This window comes from Miniopterus natalensis, chromosome 13 (genome assembly GCF_054644295.1).
Source record: "Miniopterus natalensis isolate mMinNat1 chromosome 13, mMinNat1.hap1, whole genome shotgun sequence".
Lineage (NCBI taxonomy): Eukaryota > Metazoa > Chordata > Mammalia > Chiroptera > Miniopteridae > Miniopterus > Miniopterus natalensis.
The window spans coordinates 53,950,037-53,967,465 of record NC_142093.1 but is presented as its reverse complement, the minus strand read 5'-3'; the positions used below and the strand labels follow the sequence as shown (position 1 = coordinate 53,967,465).

General features: G+C 53.1%; 2 protein-coding genes across 2 annotated transcripts; one reads left to right on the top strand and one right to left on the bottom strand.

Moving 5' to 3' along the window:
- Positions 1-283: 283 nt before the first annotated feature.
- ACTR1B (actin related protein 1B) lies at positions 284-8,743 on the top strand. The gene is made up of 11 exons (XM_087823704.1): positions 284-379; positions 2,147-2,211; positions 3,411-3,486; positions 4,488-4,613; positions 4,969-5,093; positions 5,290-5,506; positions 5,651-5,743; positions 5,835-6,009; positions 7,050-7,111; positions 7,361-7,401; positions 7,580-8,743. Exons 1-11 carry the CDS (start codon positions 332-334, stop codon positions 7,680-7,682), a joined length of 1,131 nt encoding a protein of 376 aa, XP_087679830.1. The 5' UTR covers positions 284-331; the 3' UTR covers positions 7,683-8,743.
- A 4,440-nt stretch (positions 8,744-13,183) lies between these two features.
- Positions 13,184-14,961, bottom strand: COX5B (cytochrome c oxidase subunit 5B). The gene is made up of 4 exons (XM_016221672.2): positions 14,814-14,961; positions 14,193-14,266; positions 13,922-14,021; positions 13,184-13,377 (listed from the first exon to the last, which is right to left on the bottom strand). The coding sequence occupies exons 1-4, from the start codon at positions 14,914-14,916 to the stop codon at positions 13,265-13,267; spliced, it is 390 nt and encodes a 129-aa protein (XP_016077158.1). The 5' UTR covers positions 14,917-14,961; the 3' UTR covers positions 13,184-13,264.
- Positions 14,962-17,429: the final 2,468 nt, after the last annotated feature.

The following is a 17,429-nucleotide window of genomic DNA, read 5'->3' as shown; positions in this document are numbered from 1 at the left end:
GAGAGAGGCCATGACGTCATCTACACACAGCGCAACCTACCTTGGAAGCCCCCGGCAGTTCTTCCGGGCGACCGCAATTGGCTGGCCAGCGCGCGGCGACACCGCCCCTTTGTCCGCCGCTGGCCCGGGGCGCTGGCCGTCACTCCGCCCAGGTGGGAGCCATGATTGGCCGCGGGGCGCGCTCTGGAGCAGCTCGCGTAGGCTGCGCGCTCCGAGTGGGAGGGGCGCGGCGCCGCATCTGGAGCTACCGTGGTCCGGTCCTCCCGCCCGTCCGCCCGCCCCCGGTCCCGCCTGCCGCCTGCCTGCTGGGCTGGGCCGGCGCGGCCCGGCCATGGAGTCCTACGACATCATCGCCAACCAGCCCGTGGTCATCGACAACGTGAGGCCCGGCAGCCGGGGGCGGGGGGTGGGGGAGAAGGCGGGCGCCCCGCCCCCGGGTCGCACGCGGCGGCGCCGGGAGGGACCCCGCCCGTCTGGGCTCGTCCTCCGCGCGTCGCCCGCTCGGGGTCCGCGCGCCCGCTTGGCGCTGTTGCCTGGGCCTGGGGCCAGCCCCACGCCGGCGCCGCGGAGCCCCTGCCCGAGCCCTGCCCCAGCCGGCCCGTGACGAGCATCTCGGGAGGGCAGGAGTGACAGCGGGCGGCCCTGCCCGGGACGAGCGGGGTCACTGGGCAGGTTTCGACCCCAGCCCCTTGACCCCTCTCTCTCGGGCGGTGGGTCTGTCCGCCCCCCATGGTGGAGGAAGGGCGGCGTTGGCCCTTTCGCACGCGGCGGGCCTCATCTCTTGGAGAGGGTCGGCCTGGGGACCTTTACAGCCGCGCTTCCCAAGGGGGCTGCACCCCAGGCGGGACCTTCAGAGGGAACAGGCCCCACTGCCCTCCTTTCCCTGGACGGGGAAAAATGCAATTTCAGCTCTGCCAGCCGCAAGTCCACCGCCACCTGGTGGGCTGCTTGCCACTCTGACCCTCCCGTGAAGTGCTCGTAGTGTGGAGCGGAACTGCCGCCGCCGGCCGGGCGCGGAGAGGGTTCAGGACCCATAAACACGTGGGGATAATTGTGTGGAAGCCTCAGAGGAAAGATGCCTGGCTTCCTTGTGGCCTTGCCCTACGGCACTGGGGCTCAGCGTGCTGCCCGCTGCCCTCCGAGGATTTCTGGCTTCAGAAATTTCGGGTCCGTAGGAAGAAAATGAATGGTTCTGTGGTGTGCGAGCCTTGGAGTTTTTGGATGATGACTCCCTTCCTTCTCTGGGATCTGTCTCCCTCCCACAGGATCCCCGTGCGGTCCCGGAGTGGCTCTTTTTTTGGAGTTCCCCTGTGGGCTCCCTGAGCCACAGCAAGGGATGCTCTCCAGCAGGACAGGAAGGACCAGGCCACTTCCCTTCTTGGCAAGCAAATAATTCACTTAGGCTAATCCACACGCTTCTGAATTCAGAGGGCCACCTGCATGGTCCCTCTGGGCTTCTAGCTGCTCTGTAACTTGGGGATGTTTATTCCTGCATTGCACACCCAAAGTGTTGGGATGAAGGTCTATGTGAAGAGGGGTTGGGGAGGGGTTCTAGATGCCAGGTCCAGGCTGGAGCAGTGAGAGCAAGAGTTCTTTGCAGTCTCTAGGAAAACCACTGGAGAGGTGCCAGTTTCCCAGGCACCCAGTGGTCTTCCCGGTGGTCTGTTGTTCTGGGGGCAAGGGAGCCAGGGGCTGTTGAAAAAACTACACTTAGGGGTTGCTTCTAGCTGGCGTTTGGGAGTAGCTTAGCCCTGGATCCTTCTTGCTGGGAGCTGACCCTGAGCTTGCAGAGGTGGATGGACTTTATGATGATGGACTCTCAGTCTCTTGTTGGCATTCTGGGCTGAATAATTCTTGGTTGTGAGGGGCTGGCTTGTGTACCATAGGGTGTTTAGCAGTGTTCCTGGCCTCTACCCACTAGATGGGTAGCATCCTCATAGACATTGTCAAATTTGGGGGGGAAAGGGTGTAGAATTGCCCCCCCCACCCCCACACAGTTTTGAGCCACCAGTGCACTTGTAAATGACCTTGCCCTCTGGGCAGGATCTTGGCTTCCTCTAGCTGCCATGAACAGGCAACCCACGCTTTCCACTGTAGGGCACTGCCTTAATTTGGAGGTGAATGTAAACATTGTTTTTCCTTGCAGGGTTCTGGGGTGATCAAGGCTGGCTTTGCAGGAGATCAGATTCCCAAATACTGTTTCCCAAACTAGTAAGTGTTGTTCAGGCAGCAGCCCTAACCTTTTTGTTTGCTTCCTAGAACAGGAGTCCTGTGTCTTTGAGGCCAACCTTGCCGCCTCCCCCCACCCCCACTCCTACCCCCACCCCCACCCCCACCCCCACCCCCAGCAGCCATAGGGAAGACACCAGATTTGTGAGGCTGACACTGTTGAGGGCTCTGGAAGGAGCAGACAGCTGCTCTGGGCTTCCCCCTCCTCTTTGGAGTCTGATTTGGGTCCCTCACTGAGCCTGGGAGGAGAAGCTGCCAGCATTCCTCTGGGGACAGGGCGTGGTAGCAGCAGCAACAATAAAAGGGAGAAGTTTCCCAGAGAAAGACCTGAACTCAGAGGAGGAAGATGGGGAATTAGTGCGCAGCTACCTCTTTCTCCCAGGAGAGGTTTTCTTTGGGGCTTATTTTCAGACTCTAGAAAATACTCTCAGTCCAGAGGGTCTTTCCCTGAATGGTTCCAGTGGTGGCCAGGGTCAGAGGAGGTGAAACCTAGAAAAACCCTGGGGTACACCTTTGGCTACTCCAGCCCATTGGAAAGTTTTCCCTCAGTGTCAGCTCAAATCCTGCAGGCTTTAGAGTGATTAGCCTAAGCCTGGGAGTGGGGCTGGGGTTCCTGGAGCCCCTGAAGTGGCTGACTTTGCCAAGACCCCAGGCCTGGTCTGGAGATGGGCCAGCATGGAACACCCAGTAGGGCTCCAGCTTTCCTTTCTGAACCCCACTTGGCTTTAATTAAGTTTCCTATTGTGCAGAGAACTTGGGTCAAAGTGTGGAATCTCTGTTCTGGAAGCCCTGGCTGTGGGAAGGAGCAGGATCAGTTGAGTGGGTGGGGGGTACAGGGAGCCAATACCCAGCTTCCTGGGCCATCCTCCCTGGGTTTGCAGACAGTGGCGGCAACCTTGCCCTCTTGAGATCGAGAGCCTGGGCTGAGTCACTGGCTGCAGAAGCTGACCCTCTGCCAGGACTGGGCCATGGGGGGCTGATGGTCCAGAGCTCTACCCTCTATGAGAGGGACACCTTTTCTTCCGACCCTGAGCTTTCTGTCCTGCTAAGACCTACTGTGTAGTCCCGTATCCCAGATCCCTTTGCTCCATGGCCACCTCCTGATGCTTGACCACTGTAGTTGGACTTGGATTTCCAGCCATGTCCCCTACCTACCTCACTGACTTTACGTGTCCTTGCAGTGTCGGGCGCCCTAAGCACATGCGAGTGATGGCTGGAGCCCTGGAAGGGGACCTCTTCATTGGACCAAAAGCAGAGGTAACCTGCATTTTCCTGGGTTTGGGGTCTTCAGGAGCATTGGCTGGGGGGCAGAGCTGTCCTGCAGAGGCCCCTGGGACTCTGCTCTCGGGGCCAGTTGCCAGGTGCACTCCTGGGCTCTCCAGGCTTTAAGCTCTGAAGAACTCTGCCCTGTAATGAGACAGAGGTTCCTGGGGGCAGGGCACGGTTAGACCACTTCATGCCCTGTCTTTTGGAAGCTGCAGAGGAAAGAACTGATTAAAAAGTGAGTTAAAAGTCTGAATTACCCAGACTTGATCATGAGAGCTGTGGAACCACCTCTTGTACCCCAGCTGGGGTGACTTGCCAGGGGTCACTCAGCCGGAGAGGCCCTCAGGAAGAGCCATGTTGGGTGGGAGAATTATAAACAAGTGCAGGTTAAGCACCTGGAGAACACAGTTTGGGGTGCCAGGGTCTGAGGCCTGAGCTGGGGGCACAGATAGGAGCTCTCAGGAGATGAGTCAGTAGCGTAAGAGAGGCAAAGTGGTGCTTGGCAGGAAGGGACATGCTATGGGGGACATCGAAGGGCAAGTCCATGCAGGAGATGTGAGCACTGGCTGGGGAGCTAGGAGGAGTGGGGGTGGGAGGTGACAGGTGACCACAAGAGGGGACTGTACAGGCGCTGATGGGAGCAGTAACCATGAATGAAGGAGATGGAAGCTGGGCAGGGAGGGATATGCTGGCATTGAGTATAGAAAAGCCTGCTAGGGGAGGAAGAGGAGGGACTGGAGAGTGGGAGGAAGCACGGCACCACCCTCCCTTGTGCCTGGCCAGCTAAGGCTGGCTAGGCTCTGAGAGCCTGAGAGGCTGCCAGACAATTGAGCCTACACTGAGTTAAGGACCCACCACAGTGCATGGGGACACCCTGTAAGCAGCGGTGGTTCTAGTCAGGGCAGGTGAAGGGGCAGCTTCCAGGAAGGCAGAAAGCAAAGGTTGGGTGAGGGGCCTAGAGCCACACTGGCCTTTCTACCCCTCCTGTGCAGGAGCACCGGGGGCTTCTGACTCTGCGCTACCCCATGGAGCATGGTGTGGTGCGGGACTGGAATGACATGGAGCGCATCTGGCAGTACGTCTACTCCAAGGACCAGCTGCAGACCTTCTCGGAGGAGGTGTGGCAGCCGGGCCTCCCACAGGCTCCACATCCCCTCGCTGTGCCCCTCCTGCTGTGCTCCCCGTTGGGCACGCTCCCACATTTCCTGCATTTTGATGGGGCCTGCTGCCTCTTCACTGGGGGGTGGGGTGGGGCACAGCAGTCAGTGGCAGCCAAGCAGAACTTCCAGAGAGAGCTGGCTCTTTGGAAGAATAACTGCCAGCAGGTGACAGGATTGTGCCCTCAAGAAGGACATCGGGCTGCAACTACACATTCTCACAGCGGGTGTGGGGTGGGGGGGGCTCTCTGGAAAGATCCTTTTGGGGCCTAGCATGCTGTCTATGCACATGCCCACACTCTGCCGTCCCTCGTAGCATCCTGTTCTTCTAACGGAAGCCCCGCTCAACCCCAGTAAGAACCGGGAGAAGGCTGCAGAGGTGTTCTTTGAGACCTTCAACGTGCCGGCCCTATTTATCTCCATGCAGGCCGTACTCAGCCTGTGAGTGGTCCCGAGTCCCAGTCCTCCCTGGGGCTGTCCTCCTGCTCAAGGTGACCAGATGTCTGACCTCCCTGTAGAAACAGCCCCCTGATGATTATCCCTTTGGGCAGTTCCTCGTGCAGTTGTCCCAGGGTCCCTTCCAGGGGTGGGAGGTCCCCATTCTTTACTGGCTGAGGGGATGCTGACCTGCTGACAGGTATGCAACAGGACGAACAACAGGAGTGGTGTTAGACTCGGGGGACGGGGTCACCCATGCTGTCCCTATCTACGAGGGCTTTGCCATGCCGCATTCAATCATGCGGGTGGACATTGCCGGCCGCGACGTCTCCCGCTATCTCCGGCTGCTGTTACGCAAGGAAGGCTTTGACTTTCACACCTCAGCTGAGTTTGAGGTTGTTCGGACCATCAAAGAGGTGACCAGAGGGCAGGAGGGTGCGGAGATGACCTGGAGGGGGAGTGGCAGGGGAGGAGGGCTGGACCAAGGCTTGAAGTTGAGCCCTGGGTGTGGGTGTCCTAGTCCCACCTTCTGAGGGTGTGTCCCTGCTCCTCCCTCACAGAGAGCCTGCTACCTATCCATCAACCCGCAGAAGGATGAGGCTCTGGAGACAGAGAAGGTGCAGTACACCTTGCCAGACGGGAGCATGCTTGATGTAAGTTGCCAGGCCTGGCCCTGGGTGGCAGTGGTGCTGCTGGGACCTGGAAGAGGAAGATGCCTGTCTGCCTCAATCATATCTTCCAAAGGTGGGGCCAGCACGATTCCGCGCCCCTGAGTTGCTGTTCCAGCCAGACCTGGTAGGGGATGAGAGCGAGGGACTCCACGAGGTGCTGGCTTTTGCCATCCACAAGTCTGACCTGGACCTCCGCCGGACGCTGTTCGCCAACATCGTGCTTTCAGGCGGCTCCACGCTGTTCAAAGGTGCCCTGGTTTGGGAGGTGGTTTTGGGACTCTGGGGGCCAAGGGCAGCTGGACCTTTACCTGTGTCCCACTCCTTGCAGTCTGGGACATGGCCTGTTTTCTACTGGCTTTTTGGTGCTCAGTGGTCAATTTTTTTTAAAAGAGTAAGATTTTAAATTACATTTTACTCCTTCGTAAATAGGTGATAAGTGTATATGAGATCTAAAATGTTAGATGAAGTGCCCTATCCCCATGGTGCTGGTCACTCCTTCCCTCCGCACAGGATTTGCTGGTTTCTTAGGCACCTGTTGGCTACCTCCCTGCACATATAAACAAATGTGCATCAACCCCACATACACACAGACTGCATGTTCTGCACGTCCCGACCATGTATGGCTCACTTAGCATCTTATCTGGAAGGTCTTTTCCTACCCATGTAAGTTCTTTCATATGGCTGTGCGGTGTTTCAGTGACCGATGTGCCACATAGCCATTGTCCCGCTGATGGCCTTTGAGAGTTGCAATCACTTCTAATCAGAGCTGTTCAGTGGGTGCTCTCCTTCAGTCACTTCATGTGGTGAGAATATGCCGAAATAGTAAATCCTAGAGTAGAACAGACAGGTCAGGGCGGGTGTGCCCTTGCTATTGGGTGGGTGCTGCCCAAGTTTCCCTTCTGGGAGCTTGTGCTCACCACTTGCCCGACACTGTGTGTGATCTCTGTCCATCTGATGGGCAGAATGGTAAATGTTTTCTCCTGATTTGTCATTTGCCTTTGACTTTGCTTCTGGTGGGTTTGGGCTGCTGGAACATTGGTGAGGAGAAATGTGGGGGGCCAGCAGAGCCAGGTGACTTGGGGTTCCATCTCATGTCACCTCTGGGAGCTGGACCACCTGCAGGCCTGGTGTTGGGTCTTTTCTGCCCTTCAAGTGGCTTGTACCTACCCTTAATCCTGGAAAGAACCGCTGAAGGGAGGGCTGCAACTGGGGGGCACCAGGTTGGATCCAGGGAGCTAGCGGTGAGGGCCAGGTGTGGGCCCCAGGCTAGCTGGCCTTGTGTTTACAGGCTTTGGCGACCGCTTACTAAGTGAAGTGAAGAAGCTCGCCCCGAAGGACGTCAAAATCAAGGTGCGGTTGTGGAGTGCCCATGGGGCGTGGGGGTGCTGGGCAGCCCTGACCTGGGAGGAGGCACATGCCGCCTCCAGAGGCCCTCTCCTCTCTAGCCCAGCCCAGCCTCTCCTCCCATTTGCCTGTTCCCCCTGCTTCTGGCTCGTGCCCTAGCTGTCTGGCCCCAGGCCCTGTGGAAATCACCCCCAAGGCTGGGACAGGGGCTGCTCTGTGGGGACAGGCAGTTACATTGTGGCTTGCTCCCTCTAGATCTCGGCCCCTCAGGAACGGCTGTACTCCACGTGGATCGGGTGAGGCAGGGCTCACAGGGAGGGCTCTGGGAGGAAACCATTTTGCCCTGGACACTTCTCCCAGGGTTATCCCAGGCCAGGTGGAGGTGGGTGGATTTCCCTCCCAGGTGAAGTAAATAGCTCTGAGTGCCCAGAGAGGGTGGCTACCCACAAGAACACCACCCCTCCCTTCTCACAGTGGCTCCATCCTGGCCTCACTGGACACTTTTAAGAAGATGTGGGTCTCCAAGAAAGAGTACGAAGAGGACGGTACTCGTGCTATTCATCGTAAAACCTTCTAGTGCCCAAGGAGGGGGCAGCGTGTTGGGAGAATGGGAGGAAAGGGAAGCCAAAGTCCTTGACCCTTTCTGGTCTGGGCTCACGTACCAGGTGTAGGGTCCCCTGCATGTCCTGAACCCCGGACAGGTGGTGCAACAGCGCTTCCCTGCAGCCCTCCCCTCCACACTCAAACGCACGCACACACATGGTATGTTTAGCTGCATGGGTGGGAGTCTTGAGCTGGAATGTAGGAATTGAGGTGGTTCTGGGTGTCCCCCTTGGCAGGGCCAATTAAGCCTATGGTTTCTAGCTCTAACCTGCAGGGCTGCCACCCCGAGCTCTAAGGCCAGACACCCAAATGCCCCCCATTTCCTCTGATAGGGTCCCTCCCAGGGCCAGAGTACCTATATAGCCTTGGGGAGTGGGGTAGAAGAGGTTGCAGCCAGCAGCGCCCCACTGGTGTATCATTGCTTCTCATGCCACCTCCCCTTCCTGACCTGACTGTAGTGCAGAAGGCTGGTCACTCCTAGGCATCCCTGACTTTCCACACTCTTTCCCCCCACCTTCCTGAGTGGATGCCTTGGTGCAGGCTGAGTACTGAGCATTCTGCCCCTCCCAGGGAGGAGTTCTGGCCCAAGGTGGACCCTGTGGAGCTAGGGCAGAGTATGCAGGAGGTTCGGGCAGCCACAGTCTGTTGCGCTCTCCTCTTCAAAGCACTTCATTGACTTGCTGCTCCTTCTTTACCCCAGTACCCTGGACAGAGAAGGGTTAATGGTCTTCACTAGTTGAGGGGAAGCCACTTAATCAGGAGTCAGACCCAGAGGGGTGAGGGGGCACAGTTCCTCTCCCATGAAGGAGGTCTTCATTATCCTGGGCCAGGAACCCCTCTCCCCCTCCCAGATATGTATAATAATTTAACACAGTTGCCTGAAAAATACTTTTTTGTAAATCATTATAGTAATAATTATGGACAAAGCCCAGTGTGTGGCTGTTTTCTTGTGGTTCTTGTGCTGCTGTTTGCTCACCATCTCTGGGGACTTCGAGAGGATGACAGGCAAGACGCAGCATGGCACTGGCTCTAGCTCAGAGGCCTGAGGGTTTCAGTGGTTGGTGGGGCAACGTGGCATGGGAGGCCCCAGGAGACTGGGCTCTCAACCTGGTGGCAGAATTCCCCAGCCTCATTACCCACTTGCTGCAGTTCAGAGAAGCAGAGAACAAGGTTGCCCTCCTCTGCCTTATTCCTGGACAGGGCATCCTGGCGGGCGGAGCTCAGGCTTGGTGCCTTTGTATCCTCACTAATTTGAACAGTTGCTGCCCTGCTCACATGTGGCTAAGGCTGACAGACCAACTGATGCAGACTCAGAGTTTAGACAAGTTGGGAAGGAGAGTGATGGCGGAGGTGTCAATGAGCTGGGCACTGAAGGTAGAAGCTGAGCATAGGAAGGGCGGTGGAAGGAGCAGTGAGAAATGAGTCCAGAGAGTGACTGCCCTTTCCTTCCTTCACCAAGTATTTGAACACCTACAATATGTCCAGAAGGGTGCCATGTGTTTGGGGTCAATGGTAAGCAATCTTTGCCCCCAAAAACACAGGTCAGGAGGAAGAACAGGCCATTTCAGTAGAGTTGTGGGGCCAAAAGGAGGGGCATCTAACCAGCAGGTGGGGCAGGCTGACCTGCAGGGGTCCAGGAGGAGTTAGCCAGGTGCGGGAGGGTGTTCCGGCAGAGGTAAGAGCTCAAGGAGACACCTGGGACTGGTGGAGCTGGACAGAAGGGCGTGGACCTGAGTGATGCCAAGTCAGCAAGATATACCAAAAAGGTAGGTTGGGGCCAGCATATGGAGGGCCTTGAGGGTTTCAGCTATTCTGGGTGATGGGCAGCCTACTACGGGAGGATGGTTGTCATGGCTGTGTGTTAAAGGCAGTGGAGTTAGTGGAGCTGAGGGAGGGCTCAGAACTGAGATCATGTAGAAGGGGAGAGACTACTCTGTCTGGCTTGTCTTCACAGGGCATTTTGTGAGGCTTTGTGGTCAGAGAGCAGTTAAGCCCATACCTGCGTCAAGGGGGAAGTGGAGTTTACAGAGAACCCTTTGGGGTTCTGTTCATGTACCACGTTCTCCTAACCTCACAAGCTGGAGCCCTATTTGAGTCCTCCCTCTTCACGTTGTCAGTTACCAAGCTCTGTTGGTTCTGTAGTACTTTTCCTGCCCCTCATTTCTTTTTAAATGATTATTTATTTTCCATTGCTTTTCAGAGAGAGTAGGAGGCGGGGCGGGGGGGGAGAAATATCGATGTGAGACACATTAACTGTTGCCTCCCACACATGCCCCAATGGGGGGAGGGGCGTGAACCTGCATTGAGGTATGTGCCCTTGACAGGGAATCAAACCTGTCAATGCACAGGCCAACACTCTTAACCACTGAATTGTAGCAGCCAGGGCCCCACCCATCATGTCCATGATGGCCACACTACCCTGGCTCAAGACCACAGCTCGTTTCCTCACCAATCCATTTGCTCTTGGATCTAAAGCCCAGATAGCCTTGGTTCTGCCACTTCCTAATCCAGAATGTCAAGCAGTTCTCCACTGCCTGAAGTCACCTTCATGAACTACCTGTTGCATTTAATTCAGGCCCTTTGGGACCTGTCTCCTCCCCATCTTAGGGTTCCACATCATCATGCCCTGCTTTGCCTGCCAACCTCTACTCATGCTGTTCTCTGCTGGGAATGACTATCCCGTAAGTCAAAATCCCATCCTTTAAGCCAAGCACTATGCAGCATGCTCCCTCTTCCCTCCTTCCTTCGGCAGGGATGGTGTGGTTAGAGGTCTGGCCCTGCCAGGTTTCTCGCTGCTGGAGCAGAGTTACAGATGAGAAGGTGGTAAGGCTAGAATGAACCTTATGGTGTTGGGATTGCGGGAGTATGGACTCTAATATATGTACGTACAGATACTGAAATACGCATCTGTGTGTGAGCACTAGGGTTAGAAATATTGGTATATTTCCTACACCTCTCTGCTCAGAGGGCCTAGAGGCAGTGACAACCACCCAGTAGCAATGAGCACACAGTGTCCAGATCTTGGTTTCTAAATGCCATTCTTCAATGAAAGGAACCAGAGATCCTTGGAGAAATTCTGAGGCAGAATATAAAATGAGCCTGGAATATCTTGTGGTACCATAAAGTATGGACACCTCAAAAATGGAAGGAGGCTTGTCTAAAGGACACAGGAACCATCTGAAGGAGCACCCAGTGGTCAAATCTGTAATGAATTATAAGCTGTGGAATATGACAGTGATGAGTCCATTCTGACATAGATATATACACGGGGGAGAAGGGACAGAACTTCCTTACAGTAAAATTCAAAATAATGTTTACTGATCTGTTGGTGTCATAAGGAAGTCACACAATGGTTTAAAGCAAAATATAGATCTATAGAAGTAGATCTGGCTGGGTAGTTCAGTTGGTTAGAACATCACCGGGATACACCAAGGTTGCAGGTTTGACCCCTGGTCAGACAGAGCACATACAAGAAGCAACCAATGAATGCATAAATATGTGGTACAGATCGATGTTTCTCAAGTCAATAAACTTAAAAAAGTCTGACATGGGTCTCACTTGGGCTAAAATCAAGGTAGCAGCAGGGCTGCTACCTGAGGACTACAGAATTACTTTCCCAGCTGCTAGAGGCTACCTGTATTTCTTGGCCTTTCGTCCCTTTCTTCCACCTTCAAACCAGCAACACTGCATGTCTCTAACCATCCTTCCAGTCACATCCTCCTCTGACTTCTGCCGCCCTTGTAGTTATGGGGCCACCCAGATAACCAGGATAATCTCTATCTTAAGGTCAGGTGATCAAGCAACCATTCCATCTCCTGCCTTAACCTTTCACTACAGGTCCTAACATATTCTATTTCTGGGCATAGGACATGCATCTCTTATGGGGTGAGGTGAGGCGAGGCTGCTACTCTGCTTACTACGACCTGGAAATGTACTGGAGATTTTTCTTTAAAGAGGCAAAGTGGGCTTGGAGATGAGGGAGGGAGAAGACAGATCGATTAATGATATAGAAAGTCATTTAAGGTGGGAGCGGTAGGGGTAGATTTAATAGATGGCTACCTAGGTGCTCCCCTTCCCACAGGGAAGGGCCTTGAATGGCAGATAAATGCTCGGGCATTTCCTGGAAATGAGATAATGACAAGGCATGGAAGCAATAGTTTTGACCATATCTTTAAAAGGAGACAGTACAAGCCTTTGATTCATCAGTTCAAGTGAAAGATCTAGTTTGAATCAGTTTGGTTGAGACAGTAACTAAAGCACCTCTGTGGCTAATCCCAACACAAAATGGAAAGGTACTATTTCCATTTTATAGGTAAGCATACTTTTTGAAAATTACCCACGGTGTCACAAATATAAAGTGGCTAAATTGGGCTGTTTCTCTTAACTATTTTTTGGTGCTGTTTCATCATCATGGCAAAGTTCAAACATACACAAAAGCAGAAAGAACAATGACCCCCTCATACCTACAGGGGGGATGAGGGATCGATCACACCCCAAACCATTTCTTCCTCTTCTTCCAGTTTTAAAGCTAATCCCAGGCATATTTTACCCCTAAATATCTCAAAAGCATAAAAACTAACTCCATTAACACCTAAAAATGTAATAAATCCTTAAACATCAAATATCCACTGTTCAAATTCTAATTTCTTTTTTACAGTCGATTTTTCAAATCAAGATCCAAACAAGGTTTGCCACTGCTCTTGCTTGCTCTGCCTCACATCCATTTCATTCTGCAGGTTCTCTTTTTTTTTAAATCCTCACCCAATGATATTTTTTCCATTGCTTTTCATCGAGAGTAGAAGGGACAGAGAGAAACATCAAGATGAGACACATCAATTGGTTGCCTCCTACACGTGCCCTGACCGGGGCCGGGGATCAAGCCTGCAACCAAAGTACATGCCCTTGCCTGGAATCTAACAGAGACCCTTCAGTCCCTGGGCCAATGCTCTAACCACTGAACAAACTGGCTAGGGCAGGTTCTCCCTCTTTTCTCTCCTTGCAATGTTATTTGTTGAAACTTGGTCATTGGTTTCTGTAATTGTTCCATATTCTGGATTTTACTGATTGCTTCCCCATTAACGAAGTTTTGAACCTGGGTCCCTCAAGACTGCAAAATCTCCTCACAAGTTGACTGTCTTTGTAACAGTACTGTGAGAACCTACCATCTACCAGGCTCTTGATATATGTTCTTACTTCTGACACCTCACAAGGTATTTATTTTTGTAGATATAATGTACCCTGAGAGAACATGTCCGCAGTGACAAAGTAAAATGATGTAGCCAATATTACAAGTCCAGTCAGCCTGACTCCACAGCACATGCTTTCCCCTGTACAGGGTAGTCCCAATCACGGCATTAGGGGATTGTACATCTCAGTGTACACAAGTGGATGGCAAGCTAATAGTAACAGCTATTTCCAATATAAGAATTACCCATATGTCTCCAAAAACAGGAAAAAAATAAGACCAGCCAACTATAGGAGGAGCCAAAGCAATGTCTAATCTTTATCAGAAACAAGAAACTTGACAGCGTGTTTTGAGTGAGTTAGTGAAGGGGCTCAGTGGGCCAACTGGTGGGGCACCAGCTTATAATGGGTTCCACAGCTAGGGCATCGCTGGGTCTCGCCTTTGTGCAGCCAGAACCAGATGACAGCACTGTTGTCCTCTTCACCTAAAAGAAAAAAGGTGGTTGAAGGCCAACTATTCTAGAAGAGAGGAGACTTTCAACATGAATCTTTTTTCCTCAGACACCTCTGAGACAGTTATGGTTGACATCTTAAGAGATGAGTTCAAGCTGTCCTTTCCATTTTTCAGATGAAGAAACTGAGGCCCTGAGTTTACCTGTGAGTTAACCGACCACATATCAGAGTCAGTATAGGTTCTATCAGTTCCCCTGCCTATGTAGAATCCCAAAGCAGGATCATTCTGATATGTAACCCTACTGCCTAAAATAGTGTCTGGCACAGAGGAAGTAAAATAAATATTTTCTGGATGAATACTCCATGTTGCATCTCCAGTGAGCCAATATTAAGATGTTCTATGCCTCTTGACAGTAAGGATGACCTACTCAGGGCCAGAACCCTCAGAACTACTTATTTACAAACATCGTCTTTACACACATACACTCACACAAAAGATTTGAAGCAGCTTACAGACATCCTGTAGAGAAGGGTATATTAAAGAAATGATTAAGAAAGTAGTGATGGGGTACTTACAGATGCAGCCCACTATTCGCTTGTTGGTGATAGAGGGGACTAAATTAGGGTCTTCCTTGGTGCCTGAAGCTGCCTTTGGGGCTAGCATATTGTACGGGTCCTAAAAAAAACAAACAAGAATTGAGCCATTATATCAGAGGACCCCTCCTCTCCAGGGACTAGCACTACTGTTCTCACAACCAGGTTTCCTGGATCAAATGCTCCCAGAGAGAATGCTATGGTCCCATCCAAGGCCGTGAGCTCCACAGAAGACACAGAAGTTTCCGCTCACCAGTCCCTTCCGTGCAGCCATCATGACCTCCCGCTCCAGCCCAGTCGCCTGGTCGTCATCAGTAGGAACACCACCTAAAGGAAGATACGTGAATTTTGATGTCGCCTTAAGTGATCATGACAGAAGATGCATACAGTTTAAATGGGCTCACAAGCTCCTAAAGGCTACCAATACCCACTGTCCCCTAAAGGACCAGAGTCATGATCCCACAAAGTGTCAGCACCAGGGAAATCTTTTGTTCCTCCAACCACCGAGGCCACTTTTTCGACACATTTTCTCTAAAAGCTGGTAAGGCAGTCCTAGTGGGGTTCATCCAACATACAATGCGCGCGGGTCTGAAAGGCGGCTTGGCCCCTCCCTACCTCGCTTGCCGCACCTACCCCCCCAAGGTCACCCGGCGCCTCCATTTAGGATTCTTTCGCAGCAGGGTCAATTAGGTGGGCTGCTGCAGCGGCGGGCGGGAATAACAGGGAAATGCCGGCGGAGCTTGAGGCCCGCAGGGCTGGGGGCGGTCACTGGTGCCCAGAGGAGCTCAAAGGCCGGCCCCGCTGTGCTGTGCTAGTACCCCCACCCCCGGGAGGGCCGCGGAGCCAGTCCCTGGCGCGTCCGGCGGTAGAGTACCTCCAGTCGCCATGGAGCGCACCGCGGCCACCGCATTGGGACCGCGGGCCCTCACGGCCTGCGCGACCAGCGCTCCAGCTCCGCGAAGTAACCTTGAAGCCATCACGCCCGCTACAACAGCAGCACTTCCGGGACAGGCTCGGGAGACCAGCGGGACTTCCGGGGAGGACGCTTTTGCCTTTGCGTCGGCCGTCCGCTTCCTCCCGGCCCGGCTTCCGCCCCCTCACGTGACTGCCCCGGGACTGAAGAGAATGCGCATGCCCAGTGCTGTCTTGCGTCTACCTTAGCGCGCCGGGTGGAGGCTTTGGACTCGTCAGGGTGTCAGTTCTGGTTGGCCGACTTCGCCTTTCACTAACGCGGGGATTTGGGCAGCTCGGTTTGCGGCGCGGGACGCCGTGTCCTCGTCGGTGGAATGCGGCAGCCACACTGGCGTTCCCGTGCGTGTTGCCTGATAGTTGTGCTCGGTAAGCGTGGAGGCCGCTGTGAGAAAGTCGCTAAGCCCGCGTCTGCCAAGAGACTTGCTGGACCCCAAGTGATTCGCGTTTAGGAGCGGCCTCCTAAAGCCCCGTGTTCCCTGTTATGCCGGTTCGTCGTGACGCTCGTTCTCCTGGCAGCGTGGCACCCATCGCGAGCTTGCTGCTTGGCCTAGCCTACGAGAACCCGGGCAGAAAGAACCTACCCGCAGCGCTGCGTCGCTCTGCTGTTGCAGGGGTGTTGAGCTGATGAAGTTTTACAAATAGTGAGGGGCGGGAGGGTAGGGCCAGAGTTCGGACCCCTTCCAGGACCAAGGCCCTTGGTGATGGGTGAGAGGGTGGCCACACCCGGAGGGTATCAGCCAAGGAGGAGGCTGAGGGGCAGCGGGAAGGAGAGTTGATAATGGGGAGTGGAGTCACAGGACATTCCTTGGCCAGAATCCTCTGTTTAAAACGGAGCACATCTTCCACAGCTCCCATGGCCTGCAAGCTAAGGTGTGCAAGCATTTTAGCAGAGTGGGCAAAGGCTTTGCAAACACTGCCCTCCACCGGCTCCTAGGATGTTCACATTCTCAGTATAGCCCTGTCACAGTCTGGCTCCATGCGCTGTTTCCCTACCAGATAGAAAATCCCTTCAGAGCAAGAATTATGCTCTATTCCTCTTTGAAATCTCCAGAGCCTTGTAAAGGCCTCGCATACAATAGGATCAGGTAAACTTTTGTGTACTTACTGCTTGGGCAAAATAAACAATCTATTTGGTAAGTCTTCTGGAGTGTGGTGGTCAATTTGAGGCAAATTGGGGAGGGTTGAAGTCCCAGGTGTTCCCACCTGTCCCTTTCAGGTTGGGATTTTCAAAAGGACTTGGTGGAGCATTCCTTCACAGGAGCACATCTGGTCTTCTTTAGTGTCCCCTCCACCAAGAAAAAAAATGGACTCTATTCTGAAGCCAAAAATTTCTTGCTCATCTAAAGCTGGGTTTTGCTTGGAATGGATTCCACTGTTACTCCCTTCTCTCTCACTTCCACTGTAACCCCTCACCATCAAATTGGAAAAATTTTCCCTTAAATCCTAGGAATAATCCCCAAGAATCTATAGTTGAGTTGTACCTGTGGTTAGATGTTTAGTGAGGGAACAAAGCCTTGGTCTGGAAGACAGATGTTCTGGGCTGGAACCCCACAAGCCAGCTCAGCCAGTCACTTTTTCTTTTGGTCACCATTTCCTCATCAGTAAAACTATGATTAGTATTTCCCAAAGCATATTCCATGGAATCTTAGTCTCAAGAGATGCTCTCAGTACAAAGGACTTGGTCAGGACACCCTCTGCATTTGATGACCACCCTCTTGGAGATGCATATTGTAGCATGTTAAAGGCTCTGATTAAGACTGCAGCAAAGAATCCTGTTTAATTTACCTGAGGTTTAAGCCAGAGTTTTCCCATCTTAAATTGACCACAAAACTCTTGCCGAAGAAACACCTACTAACCCACCTCTCAGCAGACCAGTGAGAAATTCAAGTTGTTTATCAAATTGATTTGCAGAGACTCTTTGAATGTTAGGGAGATTATATGGAGTCCTTTCCACGGGCCAAAGCTGGTCACTATTCGAGAATGAATAAAAAATATTATATATATAATATTATACATATATATATAGAGAGAGGTAGGGGGGCAGGAAGAGAGGGAGGGAGAGGGAGAGAGAATATGAGTAAAACTTGATCTCTACCTTGAATGGATCTCAAGTGGGATAGAGGAAGTTGTTCTTGGTTGGGCAGAGTTCACACAAGTCTGAAGCAATGAGGTAAAAAAAGGGACTTAATCTGCATTTCTGTTGCTGGAACAAGCTGCCCTGAGCTCTGACTGGACCACAGAGGCTCTGACCACTAACAATGGCACTTGTAGGGCCAGTTTGTTATTATAACAGCAGTAGGGGAGAGAGTTGCTGTGTGCAGGCCTGCCTGGATCCTGCATCAGTCAGGGATAGCCCAGAATCGAGGGCCCCTAGGAAGGCCTGAGGAAAGTGTGACAGAACGGCTGAACCTCCAGTAGGCTGCTGGGAGCTAGAACCCTTCTGGCCAAAAAGCCAGGTCAGACCAAACCAAACGTTTTTGTGCAGATGCCACAAATCCAAAATGGGTCACCTGGAACT

What these genes read in the sequence shown, in the direction of transcription:
- ACTR1B (XM_087823704.1), top strand. Translation starts at nt 332, where the DNA reads ATGGAGTCCTACGACATCATCGCCAACCAGCCCGTGGTCATCGACAAC. An exon ending in AGCCCGTGGTCATCGACAAC is followed by an intron (nt 380 to 2,146) that starts GTGAGGCCCGGC and finishes TTTTCCTTGCAG; the next exon opens with GGTTCTGGGGTGATCAAGGC. An exon ending in CTGTACTCCACGTGGATCGG is followed by an intron (nt 7,402 to 7,579) that starts GTGAGGCAGGGC and finishes CCCTTCTCACAG; the next exon opens with TGGCTCCATCCTGGCCTCAC.
- COX5B (XM_016221672.2), bottom strand. Translation starts at nt 14,916, where the DNA reads ATGGCTTCAAGGTTACTTCGCGGAGCTGGAGCGCTGGTCGCGCAGGCC. An exon ending in GCGCTCCATGGCGACTGGAG is followed by an intron (nt 14,267 to 14,813) that starts GTACTCTACCGC and finishes ATCTTCCTTTAG; the next exon opens with GTGGTGTTCCTACTGATGAC. An exon ending in GCGAATAGTGGGCTGCATCT is followed by an intron (nt 13,378 to 13,921) that starts GTAAGTACCCCA and finishes TTTTTCTTTTAG; the next exon opens with GTGAAGAGGACAACAGTGCT.